At 57.8% G+C, this 23252-nt stretch overlaps 1 protein-coding gene across 1 annotated transcript in view; it reads right to left on the bottom strand.

Annotated features, from left to right (window-relative positions):
- The window catches only part of KLHL29 (kelch like family member 29), a 259907-nt gene that overhangs the window by 94613 nt on the left and 142042 nt on the right, over positions 1 to 23252 (bottom strand). Inside the window, exon 3 of the mRNA XM_070428755.1 lies at positions 18512 to 18838. Coding sequence (XP_070284856.1) covers positions 18512 to 18793 — 282 coding nt within the window. The 5' untranslated portion in view covers positions 18794 to 18838. The remainder of the gene's footprint in view (positions 1 to 18511; positions 18839 to 23252) is intronic.

Here is a 23252-nt window from a genome sequence, read left to right as displayed (position 1 = left end):
AGAGGAAGGCAGAGTCTGGGCAGGACGCCTGGAGTTTGGACGGAATTTATTGCTCTGAAGGCTCCTTGAGTTTTAAGGTCTTGAACATCAACCCACATACTTTGGCAGGGGCAGATGCAAAAACCTACAGGAAATAATCCGCGGAGAGCTGGACGGGGAGTGTGAAATGGACAAAACATCTGGGCCAAAGCCTGAACAAACAGCAGGCTGGAGAGCCGGCCCGGCCCAGGGCCTTTGAGGAAAACCAGGTGAGACCACTGCTTGGGGAGACACAGAAAACTCCAGAATGTCAGCTTCCTTCAAGGCTGCGTCCCTCACTGGTACCTGAGCAGGTAAAGTACAAGAGGAATCCATCAGAAAAGGCAACAAGAGGCAGGGGGTGGATGGGGGTGGGGGTGGGGCCCGGGAGCCAGGAGGCCAGGCTATCCAGTTAGCTCTGCCATCGATGCTGAGTGCCCTTGGACAGGTCCCTTCTCTCCCTAGGCCTCTGTACCTGAACACGCAGGGTTTAAACACTGTGCCTCCGGCTCTGCTAGCCGCTCCATTTCCTGGTGCTTAGGTAGCCTCCTTCAGACAGGAGCCTCCTTCAGACAGGATCCAGATTCCACATTCCCTTGTCAGTTATCGCAAGGTGGCAGGGCCCGGGACGGAAGTCCACCGAGGCTCCGTGCACAGCTGGTGCCGCTCGTGGCAGCTTCCTCCGCCCGCACACCGGACACCAGCACTCCTTTCTCAGACCACCGAGCCCCAGTATCTGGGAAGGCTCCTCGGAGACCCGTCCTGGGGAGTGGGGGTCCGGGATTTAGCTTGTGGACCGTGTGGCACCCACATGGCTGCGGGGCTGGCCCTGCTCTGCTGCACTGCAGTTTCCCCCTGAAGCAGAGGGAAAGGCCGGCTCCCAGGTGCCTCCGTGCCGACCCCGGGCTGCGTCCAGCAGAGTGTTGGGACCTCTTTGCTGGAGTCCTGGCCAAGGCTGCTCGACTTGGCTCCCACTTGAAAGGCGACCTGGGCTGACACTGCGGCATTTCCAGCTCTGGCTGCGGCAGGGCGAAGGGGAGCTGAGCAGAGGTGGGAGGGAGGTGGGGTTCCAGAGTAACCCCAAGGCCCACGCTCCTGGGCGGCCCCACGTTGGCCCCCCCCCCCCCCCCCCCCACGACACACCCGGCCGCCCTATTAATAGCCCAGCTGTAAGAGTGCCGCCGCCTTCAGTTTCCATTTGGCTTGCTCTGGATCTGACCGTCCCCGTGGGGGCAGCTTCCTTGCAAAACAAACAGCAGAATCAATATCTCCTTCGCCAGGGGAGGTGTCGGGTCTTCGATGACAGGCCAGGCCTCCCTCCATCCCTGCCGGCTGGGCCCAAGGCGAGGGGCACACAGCCGCCAAGCCCTTTGCTGCCTCAGTCCAGCGATTTGATTACATCAGATGAACAGACACTTATTGAGCACATTCAACATGTCAAACCCCACTGGGCCCGAGGGAGAGAAGGATGAGTGAGGCGGGTCCTGAGCCTGAGGAATTACGGTGCGACGTGCAAGCGGGCAGACAGGATGCGGCCAGGAGGACCCGTGCCTCAAATCATCCACCCTGGGGCACGGTCGGAGCCTGATGCCAAGCTGAACCGGACCCCGCACCCCCACAGCGCTCACCGTCTGAGGGTGCGGGGAGACCATCTGAGGGTGCCTGGGAGGCAGCACCCTCACCGGGCCTAACAGGAGCGCTGGGGGTGAGGCAGCTCATCTGGCCGGGGGGTCTCCAGGTCGGGCCCAGCAGTCTCTCTGCCTCCGCTCCGTATCCTCCAGACGCCGGTGGAGACAGCCCTGACCCACTCGGGCCTCAGCCCCCAGTGCAGGAACCATCCTCTCTGGAGACGAGGATCTAAGCTGCAGTCCTAGGGATTCCGGATCAATCCACTGGGGCTGGGGGAGAGGCGGCATGTGGGACTCTGCCTGCTCCACGGGCACCTCGGGGTTGGGCTGGGGCCCCTGAGGAAAGGCCCCTTCAGCCCCCTCCCCCTGCAGCCCCCATGGCGTGGGTGTCAGCAGTTGATGAATGGAACGCTGTAGATGCTCTCAGGGTGAGACTGTGTGGGCAGGTGCTGCCAAGCTGACCCCAGGCCTCCGGACCTCGGGGCTCATTTCTCCACACCCCACATCTTGCACATCTGTGTGTGCAGGCCTGGCTCCGGAGCATCGCTCCTGCTCTGCACTCACAGGCCTTAGAGTCCATGGAGCGCGAGTGTGAGATTGTGTGTTTATCAGAATCCTGGGTCCGAGAAGGATCCAGATTCCACATTCCCCAAGATTCTAGTACAGCCGAGCCCTTCACCTGTCCCTCAGGTGCCATGAGAGACGTGAGGGTGATGGGAGTGGTGGCTCCAGACCCACCATCAGCCGTGTCCTCCCAGGAAGGCTCACTCATGTCTATATGCTGCTTGACTTGCTGGCCATCCTGACCCCCGCCCCCCACCGGGCTCCACTATGGGCAGGGTCCACGTTGGCCTCACCCCTGACATGCCCAGTGCAGACCCTGCCACAAGGGCCGCGCCCAGGTCAGGCACCAAGACACCACCCCTCAGTGAACGTGGCTGAGTTGTCACCGGGCGGTAAGGAGCCCCCACCTGGCCTCCAGAGCCCACCCTGTGCCAGGTGCCTAGCCTCACAAACAGTGCGCCACCTGGCACCAGATGGGGGCAATGGGGAGCCTCTTTCAAAGGGAGCCGTCAGGAATTTGGGATTCAGAGCGGTTTTTCCATTTCAGGGCCTGGAGACGCTCGGCACACAGTCTCATTTTTGTCCACAAACTGGGAGCCTATGTGACTGCTTAGCCAAGGAGAGTCCATTGTTCTGCCTCCTGGGCCTGCTCCCTGGGTGGTTCTCCCACTGGGCAAAGGGCGAGGCCGGGCACCATGCAGCCCCTTCCCAATTCAGCCTCCCTCCCGAGGCCCGCGTGGTATCCAGCTGCGCGGTGGCGAGGCGGGAGGAAGAGCAGGCCTTGCCATGGGGTCCTCAGGAGGGGACGGGTCAAGCCCAAGTGCACAGTGGGGGCGGGGACTCCAGAACTGTCCTCGGTGTCTGTGAAGGCTGCCGGGTGGGGCGGGACGCAGGTGGAACCTGAAGACAGGCGGGTCAGGGGCATGGAAGGAGGAGCGAGGAGGTCCAGAAACGGGTCGGCAAGAAGATCGGGCCGGGGCCCTGGCTGGTGTGGCTCAGTGGATAGAGCGTCGGCCTGCGGACTGAAGGGTCCCAGGTTCGATTCCGGTCAAGGGCACATGCCTGGGTTGTGGGCTTGATCCCCAGTAGGGAACGTGCTGGAGGAAGCCGATCAATGATTCTCATCATTGATGTTTCTCTCTCTCTCTCTCTCTCTCCCCCTTCCTCTCTGAAATCAATAAAGAAATATATTTTTTTTTAAAAAAGAAGAACGGGCCGGAAGCCACGTGAGAAAAAAGCCCCAGGGGGGCCGGCACTCAGCCGTTCCTTCTGCAGCCCCTAAGGTTTCTGTCAATCAAAACGAGACCACTTGCCCTGCCTGGTCAGGACTCAGGTGGCAACAGCGAGAAAGCCCGCTCGGGCTTCAGACCCCGGGCACGGAGCGGCGGGGCTGGCCTGTCTCAGGGTAACGAAGGAGACTAATGGGGAGCGGTGCTTCTGTCCCCTGAAGCTCCGATTAAACCCTGGAATATGGGTGACACGTACACCGAGGAGGACACAGCACAGTGAGAATCCTGCCAGCAAACATTCTAAAATATTCATGAAACACGGGACAAGGCCTGACTGTTAACGCGGCGACTGGTTCGCTCCAATGGAGTGACAAATGGGTGCCAAGCACTGTCATCTGTCCCTTTGATCTTTCCAGGTCCCGCCAGAGAGCGGAGGGGACTGGCAGGGGGGACCGGGGCGGCCCAGGGTGGCTGCAGGGAGGGGCCGGAGCAGCGCTCCGGGTGGCTTAGATTTCCATGTAAGAAGGCGAGAAAACAGTGCATTTCTTCAGACGATAAGGCAAAATAATTGATTCTCCAAGTCTTACTCCATCAAAAGTGATTAGTGGGGGGCCCTGGGGATCCCGGCAGCGCACCAGCCTCTTTGTGAGGGAGCATTGTTACAGCACAGATCTCCGAGAACGGTGCAGGCAAAAAGCAAACTGTTAAAGAAACAGTAAATTGGTCTTCGAAAGAAAATAAGGAGGAAAAGAATAAAACGAACTCCGGGCTTCCTTGGTTAAGAGCTTCCTCGGAGCTTCCAGACACGCTGAGAGGAAACCACGGTGCAAAATTGCTGCAATTTCACAGGGCGCCTAATTAAAAGGAGCACCGCGAAGGCCCTTTTCTTCCTACGCCGGGTTTGCTTCTTTCGGTGCGGAGTTCACAAGCACGACAACTCAAGGACAAAGAGCGATGTCCCCAAACAAGCAGCATCTCGGCTGCTGAATTACTGCTTTTCTGTCCCTCCGTCCCATCAGGGTCGCCGGGGCTTGCCATGTGCGGCTGCTAGGCTAGGAACTGGGGCCGCGGAGTGAAGGAAGACGCTGGCAGGGCCGGGGGCGGGGGGCGGGGAGGGCAGGGGGAGTTCAGACCACTAAACCACAGCGTGTATGGCCTGTGCTCAGGCAACAGGTCACCAAGCACAAGGCCCTCTCCCTCCTACCATGTTGGCCAAGTGGATGTTCCATGAGTCCATCTATTACCCTTAGTTTATATTTTGTTACTCTTCACCTGAGGATATTTTTCCCATTGTATTTTAGAGAGAGTGGAAGGGAGGAAGGGGAGTGGGGAGAGAGAGAGAGAAACATCCATGTAAGAGGGACACACCGATTGGGTTTCTTCCACATGCACCCCGACCAGAGCCAGGGATTGAACCTGCAACCCAGGTACCTGCCCTTGACTGGAAATTGAAGCCAAAACCCTTCAGTGCACAGGCTGGCGCTCTAACCACCTAGCAGTACCAGCCAGGACTATTTCCGGGAGCAGGGGATGGGGTTTCCTTTCGGGGTGAAAGGAATGTTCTGGAACTGGAGAGGGATGATGGTTGTCAGACCTGTGAGCGTACTAAATGCCACCGAGTTGTGCAAATGAAGATGGTGAATTTTATGCGTCTGCATATTTTACCCCAATTTTTAAAAAGTGATGTTTTCCAAGGTCTCACTTCACTTAAGCTCTGGGTGCCGCTTCAAGGGTTAGCTGGCCGCCCCTGAGAAAGGAGGCTTCCTTCCGAGTGAGGCCTCTCAGAGGCCGGCCACTCGCCCTTCTGCACAGTCCGGGCCCCGCTGGGCTCCAGCCGCGGAGAGGGAGCGAGGCCCCCAGACCACATGCCAGCAGCCTGCACAGCCACCAGGAACCCTCCCAGCAGCTCCGCCCGCTCCCATGCCAACGCTCTCCCATGGCAGAGCTGCTCCCCCCATGAGAGGAGCCTGCCATGGTGAGGAGCTCACTTCTGGGAGGGTGGCTGGGCTCAGCAGTCTCCTTCCCCTCACTCCGCAATGCCTCCCGACACCACGGAGCCAGAGCTCTGGGGAGGCGCCAGGACTGGGGGTGCGGGGGAGCAGGAAGGGAGGAGGTGGACATGGAACTCCCATCAGACTGGCTGCGGCCCTGAGCCACATCCTTCCCTTGGATTTGAACTTAGCCACCCAGCACTGGACTCCTCGCCTGAACCTCCCCGCTTCCCGTGACTGTGCAAATATTTAGCTTCACCTTCGTCCAGCCGGCAGTCCATCTGTTAACACGCTGGCCAGACCGGGGCCTGATGGCACGGAACTGACCCAGAAGCAGGTATAATCCTCTCTTCTCAATGTGCTTAACACCATCGATAATCTTGTCACATAAATCTCCTGGTTAGCAGGGAGCAGGGAGCTGCAGCGATCACTGCTCGGCTCCAAGAATCTTTCAGTGACGGATTCCGCCTCCTGTAATCTATCTCCTTTCTTATACTGATTTCAGCTGCCATGTTGCCTCGCGCTGGCGAGAACCGCCCTGACCTTTGGAGGCACTGGTTTTCGGAGCAGTCGCTTGCACGCTGGGAAAACGGAGCCAGTCCCTTCAGTCCTCTGGGCTTCCCGAGGGACCCTGGCGTCCCTCTGCACACCTGTACCGGCCGACGGCAGTGTCTGCCCAGGGGTCTGGTGGGTACAAAGGTCTGTGTCTTCCACTTCACCTCCTCGTTTGAGTGCAGTTTCCTGCACCAAGGGCTGCAGCCCTTGCTTCTCAGTCCCCACGTCATCGCCCAGCCACTGTGCCTGAGGACCCCTGCACTGCCACCCTGGGGTTGTAATGTCACCAAAGGCTTGGAGGGACGGGATTCGCTCAGACGGTTCATATGTCCCTCTAAAGCAGCGGTTCTCAACCTGTGGGTCGCGACCCCTTTGGCGGTCGAACGACCCTTTCACAGGGGTCGCCTAAGACCATCCTGCATATCAGATATTTACATGACGATGCATATCAGTAGCAACATTACAGTTATGAAGTAGCCACGAAATAATTTTATGGTTGGGTCACAACAGGAGGAACTGTATTTAAAGGGCCAGAAGGTTGAGAACCGCTGCAAAAGAAATCAAACCCAAGTCACCCTTGCTGGTTTGGCTCAGTGGATAGAGCACTGGCCTGTCGACTGAAGGGTCCCAGGTTCCATTCCCGGTCAAGGGCACGTGCCCGGTTTTGGGCTCGATCCCCAGGAGGGGGCGTGCAGGAGGCAGCCAGTCAATGATCTCTCTCATCACTGATGTTTCTATCTCACTCTTCTTCTCCCTTCCTCTCTGAAATTAATAAAAAAATATATTTAAAAAAAAGAAGAAATTAAACCCAAGTCGTTAAGTCACGACCAAGACCTAAATCAGCAGTGTGAACGCCACGGGCGGTACCAATACTTTCCCCAGTGTCGATTCTCTATTCCCAGAGTTTCTGCCCTTCTGATCCCCTGAGGGTTAATCCGGGAGGAGGGGGTCTTTTTGCAGGAGCCTGTTACACAGCGCCGTGTCCAATCCCTGCTGGTGAAAGAATAAATACCCTTTGGCCAGCACTGCTGCCTGCCTCGGTATGGGCTTCGGGCCGCCAGCAACAGCTGGGTAAACAATTGGGCTGCAACCTAATTTCATACCCAGGCTCAAGGGGACAGCTGGGAAAAGACAGAGAGCCCAGACCCACGAGCCTGCCTGGAGCCTGCCTGGGGAGCTCTCGATTTCTCAAATCGGCCCATAAACCTCGGCTTCATCTGGGTACAGTGCCATCCAGGTGCGCGTGTGTCTTTAGAGAGGCCTTCTGCCCGGGGAGGGCCCGCCGTGCCTCACTGGGACCGACACCCGCTAGAAGTCGCACAGTCGAGGTGCGACCTTAGAAGATTCGGAATGTCCGAGACCACGGCCCTGGCAAATGTTTTCCTTTCAATTACCGGGAGATAAAGAGGAGTAGCGACGGCAGCAAAGAGAATTGTCTTCTGCATTAGAGTCTGTGAGAAGAGGGAGCAGTGAGTGCTGGGAGCTTTTATTTGGCTTGTGTGGTTTTTTGATTTAAAGAATTTCCTCAGTGGCTCTCTGAGTTTGATCAAGAGCCTTTTGCCGGAGGAGGAACCAGCAGAGCCTGTCCATTCCCATTTTCTCACTCCGGCTGCATCAGAGGCCCGGCGGAGGCTCCCTTTAAATGGAGGCCACAGCAAAGCCTCGCCCGCACGCACAGGGCCCGCACGCACCGGCCCGCCTCTCTCTGCGGACACCAGCACCTGTAAACGACGCCCGGCGCCTTCGCCTTCCGAGGGGACGCCGCTGTGGGTTGCAAGAGGGACATGGGAGCCCTTGGAGCTTCTCGCTTTAATTTCCCTTTGAATGTTTTCCAAATCCGGGGCCAGACGCCGCAGGAAGCGGGCGGGGGGTCATTAGAAAGCTTGTAGAAACATTTTCTGACCTCGAGGAAGAAGGTGTGATGGTGTTTCATTTCCACGCAGCGGACAGGAGGCAGCAGGCCCTCCTGCTCCTGGATGAAACTCCCCGCATCCAGCCCCGCCCCCCAGGGGGGCCTCCTGTAAGGAGATGCCAGGGGGAGAGCCTGCATGGAGGCAGCAGCTTCCTGGAGCGGCCCCTACCGATGACCACAAACGGGGTGGGTGGCTTCAACGACAGGAAGCTATTCTCTCAGTTCCGGAGGCCGGAAGTTCAACATCAAGGTGTCTGCAGGTCACGCTCCCTCTGGAGGCTCGAGGGGAGAAAGAACCCCTTTGTCTCTTCCGGCTTCTGGTGGCTCTGGGCGTCCCTTGGTTTATGACAGCGTCACCCCAACCTCCGCTCCGTCTTCTTGTGGCCGTCTTCTTGTTGCCCGTGTGTCAAATTCTCTCTCCTTTCTCCTAAAAGCATCCTTGTCACTAGATGCAGGGCCCAGATGATCCCACCTCGAGGACCTTTCCTTAATTTCACCTTCGAAGAGCCTATTTCCAAATGAGGCCATGTTCAGAGGTCCTGTGCAGACATGTAATTTGGGGGCCACTATTCGAACCACTATACAGAGAGTGCTCTCTCTGAAAGTGAAGTCCTGTCCATCTAACCCTGCTTTCTGATCGATTCAGAAATGTAAGGGAGAGAGGGTTGCTCCGGAGGAGGCCCATCCTACAGCATAGCTCAAAGCCCTACCCGAGTGGCCTGGGGAAGCTGGGAGGTCTTAGCGACATCACAAGTGGCCACAGGACAGGGTTGGGGCCCAAGCCTAGATCCCGTTGTGTTCTCAGCCCACAAGGCCGATGGTTGCCTGCTTCCTGCGACATTCCCCAGTGGGCAGAGCCATCTCAGGCAGATGAGGGAGCACGCCAGTCCTCGGGGAGCCCACAATACCAACACTTTCTTAAAATTTTTTTTTAATATATCCATGTGAGAGAGAAACATCGATTGGTTGCCTCCTGCACAGGGATTGAACCCACAATCTGGGCATGTTCCCTGACCAGGAATCGAACCAGCAACCTTTTGGTGCCTGGGATGACGCTCCAACCAAAGGAGCAACACCAGACAGGGCCAAACACCACACTTGACTCGTAGGCACCTTTGGGCCTCCCCACCCTCCATCACTGCTCCTGGCTCAGGGTTGGTGCCTAAAAATGTTAAATAACAATAATAATAATAACACATCTGAGTGTGACACTTTAATAGCCACTCTGTCATTTTCCTACTTTATTTCTGAGGTTTTAAGAACCGTGCCCTTCCTGCACAAAGCATCGGGGTGCATTTATATTAAAAAATGACACTAATTAAAATGTTTGAAAACCATAAACCACACCACCATAGAACAGCAGCAGCCCTATTTTTCCAGTCTAAAAAGATCATTTCTGCCTTGTTTCATGGCTTCCCCTGATGAGCAAAGTATAGGAGTTGGGGGCACTGGAGGTGGGAGCCTGGAGATGCTGCCTCTGAGCGAGGCCTGGTTCCCCAACTTGCATGGCATCTGAGGGGCGCGAGGCCAGGGCAGCAGCCCGAGGGCTGGACTGGGTCAGGTGGGGAGGCTGGAGGTCACCAGAACACTGCTGTAGACATTTGCATGTTAATTCACTCAATCCCCCCTCCCCCAGCCCTCCCACAGCCCAGTGAAATAGATGGTATTATTTACAGAAGAGGAAGCCAGGCTCTGAGAGGGTAAGTAACTTGCTAAAGGTCACACAGCTTCAGAAAGTAGAAGGGTCAGGACTTGAACTTGGGCAGTCCGAATCTGGAGTGCGGGTTTCCGATCCCATCACTGTGCCAGGCAAAGAGGTGTGTTCAGTACTTACAGATCTGGTGTGCAGCAGGCATGGCAACCAGGATTGACTAACATGACTGGCTGATTGCCCAACAGATCCTTTAGCCCTGACTGCCCCTTCATGGGCAGCCCCCTCTCCTCTCCCTGGTCGCCCCAGGCATGGCAGCCAACAGACGTCACACTTGGAAACCTGGAACCACCCCTCTAATGACAAGGGGAGCCACCGACTCACCAACCACCAGCTGGTCCGAACTGCCCGCACAGTTGGCAACGGTCATAGAACTTCTCCAGGCCCTCCAGTCCACCCTGGATGGGGCGGGCTCAGCTACAGAGGGACTTCTGAACAGTCAAAGCCAGGACGCAGGATGGGCGTCCACCTGTTCTGGCCAGTTCTGCACGTGGGGCAAGACTCAGAGCTTCTCCCCCTCCTCTCCTTCCAGCGTTTCCCAGGCGCAGCCACTCCTCTGCTCTGAACTAAGTTCTTGGCTTTGATAATAAAAGCTAGAACCTGGCCCCAGCCAGGAGGCCCCCCGTGTCTTTCACAGGGCCAGGGGGAGACACTAGGGTCGGAGCCGAGAGGTGGCTCAGCCAGGACGGCAGAGCAGGGCTGAGAAGCCACTGGGGTGGGTGTTGTCTGGCCAGAGCTTGTTCCTCGATGGAAGCTGCTGATGCTTGAGCGGCGGCCTGCCCATGGCTGCACTGGCGCTCAGATCCTGGCCCGAGGCGGGCGTGAGTGGTGGTGGGCAGGCAGCTGCTGACTCGGAGATGCGCCAGTGCCCACCGGGGCCCCGGCCAACAACCAGCCTTCTGGAGGCTGGAGGCGAGGGACATAAAAACGGGGACTCAGAAGATGGTGCAAGAAAACCCAGAACCTCACGCCGGAGGCGGCAGTCACTCATTTCTGCTGGAGGAAGCATCTTTCTGGACGCATGATGCTCACTGTTCGGCGCCTTCGGACCTGCCAGGTGCAGGCTCTCCCCGCAGCCGGATCAGTGGGGCCCCATCAGCCCAGCGAGGGCACTGCTGGGATCTCAGAAATGGATGATCCCAAATTTCAAGCGCCAGTTTCTTCTTCAATTATTTACAAGGAATACGATGTGGTGCCGTAGAATCTAATTCATAATGCCTTTTTAATGCCTTTCGCACACAACGTTCACGCGATTCCCTTCTAATCTCGGCAGATGACAAGTTGTTACAATTGAATTCCCATTAACAGGAATTCTGGGTACAGTATATTCTGTCCAATATCCTCCCCTAGCCTGATATTGTGGGGGAATAAAAATCAGACGCTCAGCATATCCCCGACGCCCGGGGCGACGGCATTGTGGGGTCTGTCTGCTCCTGCCTCGGGAGGGGGGGGGTGCGCCCGTGCTGGGCAGATAGTGGGCAAGGCCCTGGAGCGCAGTCGGGGGTGAGCGGTGGCAGCATGAATCTCCTCCTCCACGGCTCTTTCCTCAGCATCACGCCACCTCAGAGCACAGGTGTCCCCACCCCTCGAGGACCTGTATCCCCACATCTCAGCACCACACCGAAGAACAGTGAGCTGGACGGCCCGTGCCCACCCTGCAAGCCTGGGCATTGTGTGGCCTCACTGTGATTACAGAATGAGGGCGGTCATGGCACCTGCCTCGTACAATCCTTGTGGGATGCAGGGGGTTAACCTGGGCAAAGACACTTACTATAGAGGCCTGGCCGGCTCACAGCAAGCACTCAATACTGAGCTGCGTCCTCAGGTAGCTTCCGAGTGCACGGGGTTAAGGCGCACCGTGTGGGAGGAAGGCCCACCGCTCTAGCTTGGCGTGCCCCAGCTGCTGGTGAGATTTGTAACCCCCACGGAACACAGCGCAGCGGAGGCTTCCCTCACAGCCCCCGCTCTTGGGGTGCTGGAGGAAATGACCACAAACAAGCCAACCGGTGGCTCCGGCTTCCGCCAAGACCCTCCTTCTCCAGGGCCTGGCCTTCTCGCTGTGGGTGGCAGTCACCTCACTGCTGCGGGACTGGGTGGGATGGCTGAGACTCCTCCAGACAGCCAGGCTGCCAAGCGCCACCACGGGGAATCCTCAGTGACACGGACCCCGCCATAACCCAGGCGGCCCTCCTGGGTGCTGGGCCGCCCTCCCCCCGATGCCTCAGGAGTTCTCCCCACATGCCAATCAAGCCCAGGCTGGTCTGCACTAAGTCCATCGTTTGATTGGCCTCCATGGTGGCTACTGTGATTGGCACTTCCATGTCTCTCTCTTTTTTTAAAAAAATATATTTTATTGATTTTTTTTACAGAGAGGACGGGAGAGGGATAGAGAGTTAGAAACATCGATGAGAGTAGAAACATCGATCAGCTGCCTCCTGCACACTCCCTACTGGGGATGTGCCCGCAACCAAGGTACATGCCCTTGACCGGAATCGAACCTGGGACCCTTGAGTCTGCAGGCTGACGCTCTACCCACTGAGCCAAACCGGTCAGGGCACACTTCCATGTCTCTTAATAAAGGAAATTACTTGGTGTGTCGACTCTCCCTGAATTTGGGTTTGGAGGAAATTCTCCTCCTTGAAATTAAACTAAATCTATAGAAGCTGATGGTGAACATATGACACGGAGGGGCAGTACGCTCTCCTCTTTGTGTTTATTTTTAGCATTGCAGACAGTTCCCTGTTAACAAATGGGTTGAGTTCTGCAAGTTCATTTGTAATTTGGCTGTTTAGATTTTGGAACATACTTTCCCCATAAAAAAAAAACACCAACCCAATGTTATAAATGATGATGAGATTTGTAGGCTAGTCCTCCAAAGCCTATTAAACCCTATCATGTAGCTAAAATGCTGTCCTTTTGCACTGAAAAAAAAAATTGTTTAATTGCAACATGAGTAATTAAATGAAACAAGGAAAACCATTAAAAGGGAATAAGAAGTAGATTTACGTGCATCTGGAATGATGCTTTTTGCAGAAACCCTAATCCGATTTAAAAATAGGCCTCTCCAAGGGGCTTCTGGGGGACGGCATGGGATTTAGACTATGAGGGAGAAAGAGCCACCAGGTCACTGAGCATGTGCAGTCCACAACTGGCTCCCTTTCTTGACTGCAGGCTCTTTGGAAAGTCTTCTGGTCAGAATTCATTTTCCCACGCTCCTGGTGTGGATGGGACGTGTGGAGGCCCAGGTGTGTACAGGTCACGCGTGTCCCAGATTCCCTACCCGGGGCCCCTCGGAGGAGAGTGATAGACTGAGTCTTTCCTTCCCGCCTGAGCCATGGAAGCTGGAGGGTAAATAACCGTTGAAGCAAGTACTGGCAACACTGAGGATGTGTTGCCAAAAGGATCACCAATTATGCTCCCATCCTTCTGGGCCTGCCCCTTAGCAATGGGGGTTCTAGCAGAAATGCCTCAAGCAGAGGCCCCCAAAGCACGGATGTGCCGAGCCTTGCCCTCTTGCTGCCCTTGGAAGCCTGAGACCACATGTGATTGAGCCTGAGCTGCCTGGATGGAGGACGACAGGCCACACGGAGGAGAACTGAGATGCCTTGGCCGACAGCCTGCCAAGCACGGGTAGTGAGTGAGGCCATCCTAGATCAGCCACGAGCCTCGAGCCACATGTCAACTGGCAGCTGATGACAGTCCAGAGAGAGAGCCCAGCCGAGATCAGCCGAGCCAGCCCAGGCCAGAGCTGGCAGCTGTCCACAGAGCTGACATTTCGGGATGCATGTGATGCAGCAAAGGCTAACAAACACATCTGACTCCAGTCCGTAACCTCTTCTGATAACTTTCCTTGGTAATCGAGACGATGGCTCATCCCTTACAAATAAATGTAGGAAAACACACAATCTTCTCTCCTCCTTTTGTCTCCTGAGCCAGAAATTTAAGCTGGAATTGCTCAGATCCACCCCCCCACCCCCCGCCCCGCCGCCCCCCTAAACTGTAGGCGTTGACACAGGTGCTTTAGAAGTCATGACATTGTTTAGTTTTGTACACACTTCGTGACGGACAGATGGGCTTTAAGTCAACGAAGATCCAATCCACGCTGTGGCTACCAGGTAAAGTGCAGGAGAAGCCACAAGCCCAGGACAGGCAGGCACAGGCTGTCTCACACGCATCGCCAGTGCCTGATGCTCTATCACAAGGGATCACAGATCCTCGTGTGCGGAGCAGGAAGCAGGCTTCGGCAGAAAGTCACGCACAGTCTGGAAACTCACCACCAGAGGGGCCCCCGGGATTCTCAGCAGCGTTTGGTGCTCTGATCCGCCCTCTGTGTGAAAGCTCCCTCACCAACTCAGAGACTCCCAGAACCACACGTGAGGAGGGGCCTCCTGCTCAGTCCCTCGACTCCCCATCGAAATCCCAGACCATCTCCACCAAGAGGAACATGTCTCCCGAGAATGGAGGGTGCATGAGGAGGACACTGGCTCCAGGGTCATCTCTGTGGTGGCACATACCCACCCTGAGGAGCCCCACGTGCTCAGAAATGTCCAAACTCTGGGTGCCTCGTGCTGAGGACGGAGCCTGCCGATTCCCCGGGTTCCTCGGGCCTCGGTGCCGGCGACGTCTCTCCCTGCCCGGCCCAGATGTATTCTCCAGGCTCAGCTCCCGGGAACGATGGGAATGTTTCAGGCTGAGTGCTCTGGACCACAAGGAAACAGCCCCCAGTGCATTTCACAGGCATCCGCCGGGATTCTTCAAAGTCCATTCTTTCGAGAACAAAATTGCATTTTATGAAGCCGTCCCTTTTCCGTTTCCTCTGTCAGGCAGGTTTGCTGAGAATAATTTAAATTTCATGCAGCTGCCACTGCGGGGCAGCGCGGCTCCCTTTCCATCCCACAAGCAGGTCTGGCTCTGGCGCAGAGTCTTGGTTCTGCTTCTCAGCTCCAACCCCCCTCCCCCTGGGGCCTTGACCGCCCAGAGCTGAGTTGGGTGGGGTGGAGGCTGGTGGGGGGGTGGGGGGGCTGGGGACTGGGGCTGCCCCAGCTCCCAGCCTCGCCTGGGGCCATCTCAGCCAGGGGAGGGACAGTCCAGTGAGCCTCCCACAGCTCTCCAGCACCAACTGCAGGGGGACTCGCTGCTCCCCAAATGCCTGGATGCTCAGTCCGACCAAATCTCTGATTTGATTTTTTCTTCTTTTATTCTTTTCTCTGATTTAACTTTTTAAACTTAACATTTACCGAGTGCTTAACAAGAGGCTTGTGCTGTTCTAAGCTTTTCGACACATGACTTTAACCAGTCCTCACAACGTCTCCGCGTGGAAGATGCTACCCATGGTGTCATCCTTCCCACTTTGTAGACAAACTGAGACTCAGAGAGACTCGCGGCTCCTAAGTGGCAAAGGCAGGATTCTAACCCAGCCCTGACTCGGAGCTCGAAGCCCTCACAGCTGTGCATTCATGATCGACATAGCCCTTGGCCTAAATTCCCCACCTAGAACACAAGAGGGAAACACAGAGCGTCCCCACATCATGCTGTCGGTGTGTTCATGGAAACTGTGACTTTAAGGAAAGCGATGTGTAAGGAAACCAGGGTTACCACCGGCTAATTGCTATAAACAAGAGTTAAGATCCTAAGGCATTTTCTGGTCACAAAAACATCACCAAACTTCTAAATAAGGACCCCAAACACTTCTAATGCCAAACACTGAAATAAATGTGAGTATGCACTCATTTGAGAAAGGATGAAAACAAGCACGAATTCTTTCCCAAAGGGCTTATTCTAGCTCCGGGTGGCAGTGGCCGGAGCCTCTCCTGGCAGCTCAGGGCGAAGGTGGGGCCCCCCTGGACCGACACCCTTCCATCACAGCCCGCCCCCAACGCAGACAGGGACTGTTAAGGCACCTATTCACCTCCTGCGAACGTCTGTGGGATGTGGGAGGAAACCCGAGTCCCGGGGAAAGCCCACGTGGGCGTGGGGAGAACATGCAAACCCCACACGGACGGTGGCCCGGCCGGGAACCGCCTTCTTCCGTGTCGATGTTATAATGGAAGGCGGCTGAGCAAGCTAATCGATGACCTGCTATGAGCCCATTTTCTTGCTGAAAGTCGGCGGTTGCTGGCAGCCAGGTGGGTGAGAGGAGGGGAGGAGTCATCCTAACCGTGCCATGTGGCTTCCAGGGTGAACGCAACAGTACGCCCGGCAGCCGGGGCGGGAAAGGAGCCAGATCTGCCGGTCCTGCTTCCCACCCCCTGAGGGACCCCGTCCTGAGGGACCTTAGCAAGTCTTTTCTTTGGGTCACACTCTTCTGACCTCAAAAGAGAAGGGCTGGAGGGCTTGGCCACCTGCTCCTGCTGGGCTCTGGGAACCCATGTCCTGGAGGTTTAGCTGATCCAGGTCCCAGGGAGGCAGCTGGTTGGTCTGAGCAATGAGTGTGTGTGCAAGAGAGAGTGGTGTGTGTGTGTGTTGCACCTGGCCAGGCCCTCCCCTCCTCAGCGGCCCAGAGAGGTTAGGTGGCTTGTCCAGGGTCGCTCAGCTGGAAAGTGATTGAGCAGAACTCAAATCCAGGCAGGCTGGCTCCAGAGCCTGTGTTTATCCACTCACTAAGCTGCCTCTGCCAACAACCTCAAGGGGAGAGACATTCTCAGGTCATCTGGCCACACCGTCCAGGCCACACATTCATTATGTCCCGGCCCAGGAACTCCCTGAGGGCATGAGCCTGCCCTTGGCTGCTCAGCAAAGACTCTGCTCGCTTGTTGACCAGGGAAACCACAGACTCCTCAGTGCGGCCGCCGGTCAGTTGATGTGGAACTCGCACGGAATCAGACAAATACGCTGGGGGACTGGCATGTGGGGGGCAGTGGCCAGGCCAGACGGGCAGAAGGCCCTGCGGCTCAAATCCACTAACAGCACCCAGGACAGAAGCCACGGCTGGCCGCTGCCCTCCCTCTCCCCTGCACCCGAAGATGCCAGGTGACCCGGGCACCTTGGTGGAGGGACAAGCCCCTGCAGGAATGAAACTGGGCTGGGGCTGGTTATAGAGGACGAGCGCGCCAAGGGGCTGGCAGTCCTCACGGGCGTGAACTTTCGGCCCTCTCCCCTGCCACCACTCAGCTCAGCCCTTGCCCAGCTGTTGTTTTCCGCCTGAGGCTGGGTTCCTTCCCTCCTATGTGCTGTGGGTTGGGGCCCAGCCAGACAGGGATCGGGAAGGTTGAGCTGCCAGGGAGCAAGAGTAGAAGCTGTGTGGGCAGGGCAGTCCTGTGGGAGGCCCTACTACTGAGTCTCTGACCTTTCCCTGGCCTGGCAGAGCCCGAACCCCTACCTGGGGCACAGCCCCACGCTAGCCCTAAAAAGCCACCCCCCACCCTGCTCCTGGAGAGGAAAGAAACCATGGAGTGGGCTCCTGGGTCCAGCTCCTCTCTCCCCACCTGGAGCCCCCGGCAGTCAGCCCCAGACTCTGCCACTTTCCAGATGGCCAACAGCTGGCCTGGCCGAGTGGCTGCCAGATGTGGCCGGCGGGGCAGCCGCTAGCTCTGCTGGGCAGAGGTCACCACATCGGTGCAGTCCCGGGGGCTGGCACCCAGGGAAGGAATGTGTTTGGCTAGTCTGGGGGCAGTGCGCCCCAATACCCCCCGCCCCCATCTCCTCTCCCCAGCCCGCATTCCTTGCCTCTCCACCGCAGTGGGGTGGCGTTTTCATAACAGGAAAGTAAAATCAATAAGGCGCTGCAGCAAGACGTCAGCGCGCCGCGAGCTGGCCTCCGATAGCTCCATTGTCTCGGCCTCGGGCTGCGCGCCGGCAGCGCTCAGTTATTAATGGGAAGCAGGGCTGAAGGGGGGTTTTGAAAACCACAGACACAAAGGCGAGCACACCTGGAGCGCGGCTTCCCGACGGCGCGAGCACCGCACAGTGTCTGGGGCCTGGCCCCCCGCCTTTAACTTCTCTGGCAACTTTCATGAAAGCAGAAGAGAAAAGACCAGACATGCCTGCGCACACCAACACACACGCACACACACGCTCAGGCTCGGGCTCCCGGGGGCGGCTCTGAATGGCGGGCAGAGGCACAGGCAGCCTCGGAGCCCCTGCCTGGCCGGTCGAGGACACAGGATGACGACGCATGGGCTTCCTGCCACCAGCCATGGGCCCGGGCTCTGAGCAGCATGACGGGGGACCAGCTAGAACCCATGCCAGGCAAGAGCCTTGGTGACATTTTCATTTTGACGTCGTGGGTAGCAGCACAGCCTGGTACCTGCTGTCCTTATCGAGGCTGGAGCCCCCCCTCCCCCCCCCCCAAGGAGAGGAATGACCTGGAGCTCACACCCCAGAGCCCGATGGCTGGGGCCAGGGCCTGGGTCCCTGACCTTGACCAGCTTTCACGGACGCGGTGTGCCTTGGTATCCTCAACTGCAAGAGGCGGGTGGCAAAGGCACTGACCTCCTGGGGTGTCTGGGGCTCGGAGCGGACAGTGAATGTGAGAATTCCCAGCACCATGGTGAGCAAGTGGGAGATTTATGTTCATTTGTGACTTATTGCTGGACTGCCTCTTCTTGCTAACCCAAGTTCCTGGCGACTCCAGAGGGCTTGCCTGTCTACATTCACCTCCTTAGGGATCCTGTATTGCCAACTGAGTTTCCCCCGTCATTGCACTCATTAAATAGCATTTAATGAACGTGGCACAAGACAATGAGTGTCCTCAGTACCTCCTTGTTTTCCTACAAGCTAGTCACAGAGAGAGACCTTATAAAAATAAAAATAAAACCACGTGAATGGAAACAGTTGTCCAGCCCAGCTCTGTGGAGACCAATGCTCCAGAGAACAGAGCGCCCAGTGCCCAGTGCCCAGCGTCCAGCGCACAGGTTGTAAGCCCGTGGAGCTGGCCCAGGCCTCAGAGAGGACACAGGTCTTACCTTGGTGGTGGTGGCGGAGGCAGAGCTGGCCACGAGGCTGGTGATGGCCTCGCCACTGCCGGTGGTGCAGGGAGCGGGGGCTGTGGCGGGCGTGGGCAGCCGGGAGGGCACCACTGGCAGGGGCAGGAGGCCGGGCCGGGCGCTGAGGCTGCTGGCTGTGCCGCCAGCCCCGGTGGTGGCGCTGCAGATGCTGGTGGTCCCATGTGTCCCGTTGGCACTCCACTCGCGGCGGTCCCAGCCCACCCGGTAGTCTCTTTCGAAGCGGCTGTGGTGCCGGGACATCTCGGTGGGCCGCGGGGGCTCCTCACGGGGAAACAGAGGCCGGACCTGTGGGCAGAGAGGAGAGGAGGGCAGTTTAGACAAACAGCAGCCCTGCGAGGGCGCCAGAGGCAGCAGCGCCTTCAGCACCTAGTAGGCACCTTCTCTGTGTGCGATCACGGCTCTCACGTGCTAGCGCATTGCACGTTCCCAGCAGGCCCACTATGCGTGGATCATTAGCCCCCCGTCGCAGATGAGGCATCAGTGATTTGTCCAGGACGCCGTGGCACAAGCGAGGCAGCCAGGATTCGAACCCAGGCACAGCTTAAAGTCAGGCTGTGTCCTGCCCGTCACCCTGCCCTGAACGGCTCCGTGTGCGCACTTTCACTACGGTTGGGATTTTATCCTGACGTCCCCACCAGGAAAGCAAGATCCCTGGACGCCTCAGGCCACGTGTGGGGTGACAGCAGCCACGTCTACACTCTCACTTTACAGTGGACAAGGCCCTTCTGTGAATCTCACTGATCCTCTCAGTAGCTTGTGAGTTGGCGAGAGATGGGTCACCCCCAATTTATGGGCCAGGGAGCTCATTACGAAGAAGTGGATCCATGGGGGTCAGAGAATGGGCAGGTGAGAATGCGGCCAGGACCTGGCCTTCCTGCTGTAGCTCAACACAGGACTCAGGTCTGAAAAGGTGCTAAGCCTCCGGGAGTTAAGAGTTCTCCTTCTCAACCCTATGACTCAACCGTCACCACCCGAGACCCTGTGCTTCCCGGCTCTGATAACCAGACCAGCTTGCATGTGACTCTCCTGAATATCCGAACATAAGGCCCTCCGTGTTGTCATGGAGACCTAGACACACCAGGATCCTCCGAGGGCGTTCAGCATCAGGAGGACCGTGTTTTGCTCAGCATTACGGTGACTGGCCTGGCTCCCTGCCCAGCCAGGCCCGAGTCCCCCTCGGTCAGGAAGGATGCAAAGACACAGGAGGGGCTGTCTCAGCCCAAGAGGCCACAGCGAGGCAGAGGGCAGAGGTCATAGTGGTGCCAGGGCACAGACCAGAGGGTTAGGTTGGCAGCTGCCCTGCACATCATGTGCCCAGCCCTGGTCACGGCTTGGGCCTGACTTGCTTTTCCTCGACTCTTTTCCATTCTCTGGCCATGTCCTGTCTGGGGGAGCTCCTGGAGGGCAGCATAGGCGCCTGGCTCACTTTCCCATCCCCCAGTCCAGCCCGGCCCCGGCGGGGGCTCTGGGATCACTGGCTCCTGGACGGACAGGCCGCAAGCATGTGCCTGCTCTGGTCTCCACACATCCAGCCCTGGCTGCCTGGTCTCAAGCTTGCACAGAAACCCCCAGATCACTTTTAGAGAGAGTGGAAGGGAGGGGGAGAGACAGAGAGAGAGAGAGAGAGAGAGAGACATCGATGTGAGAGAGACATCAATTGGTTGCCTCCTGTACATGTCCTAACTGGGGCAGGAGATCGAGGTATGTGCCCTTGACCGGAATCAAACCCACAACCCTTCAGTCTGCAGGCCGACGCTCTAACCACTGAGCAAACAGCCAGGGCTGATCACGATACTTTAGGCTCCTGCTTTCCATCCTATCCTTCAGAATAAGGTCCGGGCGCCTCAGAGGCCACAAGGACCTGGCTGGCTCTCTTTTCTAGCACCCATGCACTCTGGTTACCCCAGGGGCGATGCCTGGCCATCAGGCACCCCGTCAGCTCTGCATCTAAGCCCCCATGCCCCTTTGCGGGAACAGCCTCCCCTGGCTGCATTCCGTGTGTCTGTTATGACTCCGCTCAGGTCCCCACTCTCCTGGGAGGCTGCACGCCCCTCCCACCTCTGGATGCAGCCAGAGACCTCCATCCCCTGAACACCTGGCACCCACCTCCAGCTCACCACAAAGGGCTGTTGTCTATTTGCTTCCTTGAGAAAGGGAGCCCATCTCCTTCCTGCAGGTGGGGGTGGAGGCGAGCAGGACAGGTCCTCGATGTGCCCGCAGGTGGCAGAGGATGCCCGGGATCAGGTCAGAGGGGCCTCCTTAGCCCTGGTGAAACCTTTGCCGCCGATTAAACCTGACAGCTCGCTGCCTTGGGGACCACCTGCTGGACCACATGGTGGCTCCATTGTACTCACAGCCCCAGCAGCCTGCACCCCCGCCACCCCACTCCGCACATCCCTTCAAGTCTCCACTGAAACGCTGGGGAGAAGATGGAGCCTCGGGCAGCGGGAGGCCACCGTCTGGTTTCAGGCTCATGAAATGTATTCAAAACAAAGGTCAGCTCTTTGCATGCCAGGTTTGGGTTGGACCGAGTTTCTCAACTTAATTACCCCTTTCAGACAGTGTGAAAGAAATGTGTCGCCGTTTACCCTGGGTGAGGTGGCAACTTACGTTTCCCTGCTGGGCACGGAGCCACGGTGTCAAAAAGGTCCCTGTGCCCACACTCGCACCCGCGGGCGGTGGGGGAGGCAGCAGGAAGTGCTCGACGGGGCGGGAGGAGGTGTCTCAGACGAGACTGGCAAGTAATTACAGACAAAACGTGTACAAATGCTTCCTTGTCCAGGTGGGCACCTTTCCCTGGCAGGCTGCCTGTGGACTGGCAGAGCCTGGCCCCCGTGCCCTTCGCCGTGAGAGGGAGGGGGTCTGGATGGCAGCCATTCCTGAGTGCGTGCGGGGGAGGCTGTTTATAAAGAACCAGAGCCCTGGGTGGCATGTGTTTAAATTGCATGCACATGTGTGAAGAAAGCTCCGGGGTCTGGAAATCTGGTAACCAGGGGTGGGGGCAGGCCTGCCCAGGGCCCGGGCAGAGGCGTTGAGGGGCAGGTCCGGGTTAGAGCTAAAGGGCCTCCCAGATGTGGGCGTTTCATGTGTGAATCTTGGCTCGGGCCTCTGGGATCCGCTGTCATTTGCATGACCCAGGAATGCTGGGCTGGCAGAGAAGGGAGGGGGGCTGGGCCCTCCCGGGGGAGGCAGACCCCCAATTTCTTGGCTGAAGTCTCAAGCTTGCACAGAATCCCCGCCCCCACCCCCCAGGTCATAAAATGCATCTCCCTCCAGGATCTCGCATGGGGCCCCCTTTGCAGTCAGCCAGGTTTCTGCTTCTCAGAGCCAGCCCTGGGCTGGAAGCAGCTGCAGCCCGGCCAGGGCCCGCTAAGGAAGCCAGACGGCCTCTGGTTCCCAGCTCCCTTCTCTGTGCTCCCAGCACCCCTCCCCCAAGGACTCCCTGAGGCCCCCTGTGCTAGGGGGGTGGGACCTTGTGGGGGGCTCTGTCACCCAGGGCCCCTGGGAAACAGACTGGGGTGGGAGGAAGGTCACCCTCAGCTGAACACCCATGACTTGGGGCTCTCCGATCAGGCACCCCAGGGCCTGCTTTGAAGGATGGGCTTCCTCCTGCAGCTCAGGGTGCCCTCTCGGACTCTGGCCCACGCTGACGGGAGGCGGAGGAGGGGACTCAGCCGCCACCAGGCTCAGCCCTGGTGCCCGAGCTGTGTCTCTGTGATTCCGTCTCCTGGACACTTGCTGGATACCAGCTCGGCGGCCTCGCCGCACAGATTTGCCTCCACATGAATAATTCATGAGTAAATAATTAAGAGTTTCATGTGTCAGTGTCATTTGTATTGTCCATGTGGGGCTGGGGCACGGCGCTGCTGTCGAGGAGCTCTGTGCCGGGGACCCGCTGGGTGTGCTGAGGCTGGCCATGGCCCGCAGCTACGGACGCGTCCCCTGTGCACACGCCGTACCCAGGATCACAGGTGGCTAATGACCCTTCCCCTGTTCTCGTCATTAAGGCGTGCGGAGGAGTGGGTGCGGGCTGTGAGGGCCCGGAGGCATGATTAATCCACGGGAAGGTAGGGAGCCCGCGCTGCCTGAAGACGGGGAGCCGTGCGGCCCGTCCAGCCCCGAATGGAAAATGTATGATTGCCTCATTTGGGGGCGACGGGCTGCCAAGTCGGTTGGAACAGCCCGTGCCCATCTTTCTTATTTTCATTTCCCTCTCTGCATCTTTTAGCCTTTCTTCTGGAGCAAAATAATAAAACACCAGCCAGAACCCCATCTTGGCAAATGCAACACAAAGGGATTCTCTAGTGGTTCTGGAGACCCTGGCCAGGAGCCGGGGGTGCCCCTCGGAAGTGCCTCTCAGCTTCCTGGGGTCCCTCCAACTCTCACTGACCCCCAGCCCCACCAAGCCCTCGCTAACTCAGACTTGCTCTGGCTGAGGCTGCAGAGAGCGCCAGCCTCCTCCTGCGGGAAGCCCTCTCTGACCAGCCCTCTTGGTCGGAGCTCACACAGGCCGACCTAGGACCCAGCGGTGGACTAGCCTGTTCCACCCGCCATGGGCTCCCTAAAGACAGGACCCCCTCTGCTTCCTCCATGTAACTGACTGGGCACCCGGGGTCGGGCGCAGGAAACGCTCCCCGATGAAAGCAACAGGCCCTTTCCAGCTGGGAGCACGTGGCAGGGTGGGGACTGGGCCGAGGTG

The sequence above is a fragment of the Myotis yumanensis genome, unplaced genomic scaffold, assembly GCF_028538775.1.
Source record: "Myotis yumanensis isolate MYYU_CA2020_CCGP unplaced genomic scaffold, mMyoYum1.0.hap1 SCAF_11, whole genome shotgun sequence".
Lineage (NCBI taxonomy): Eukaryota > Metazoa > Chordata > Mammalia > Chiroptera > Vespertilionidae > Myotis > Myotis yumanensis.
This window is presented reverse-complemented; position numbering and strand designations above follow the sequence as displayed.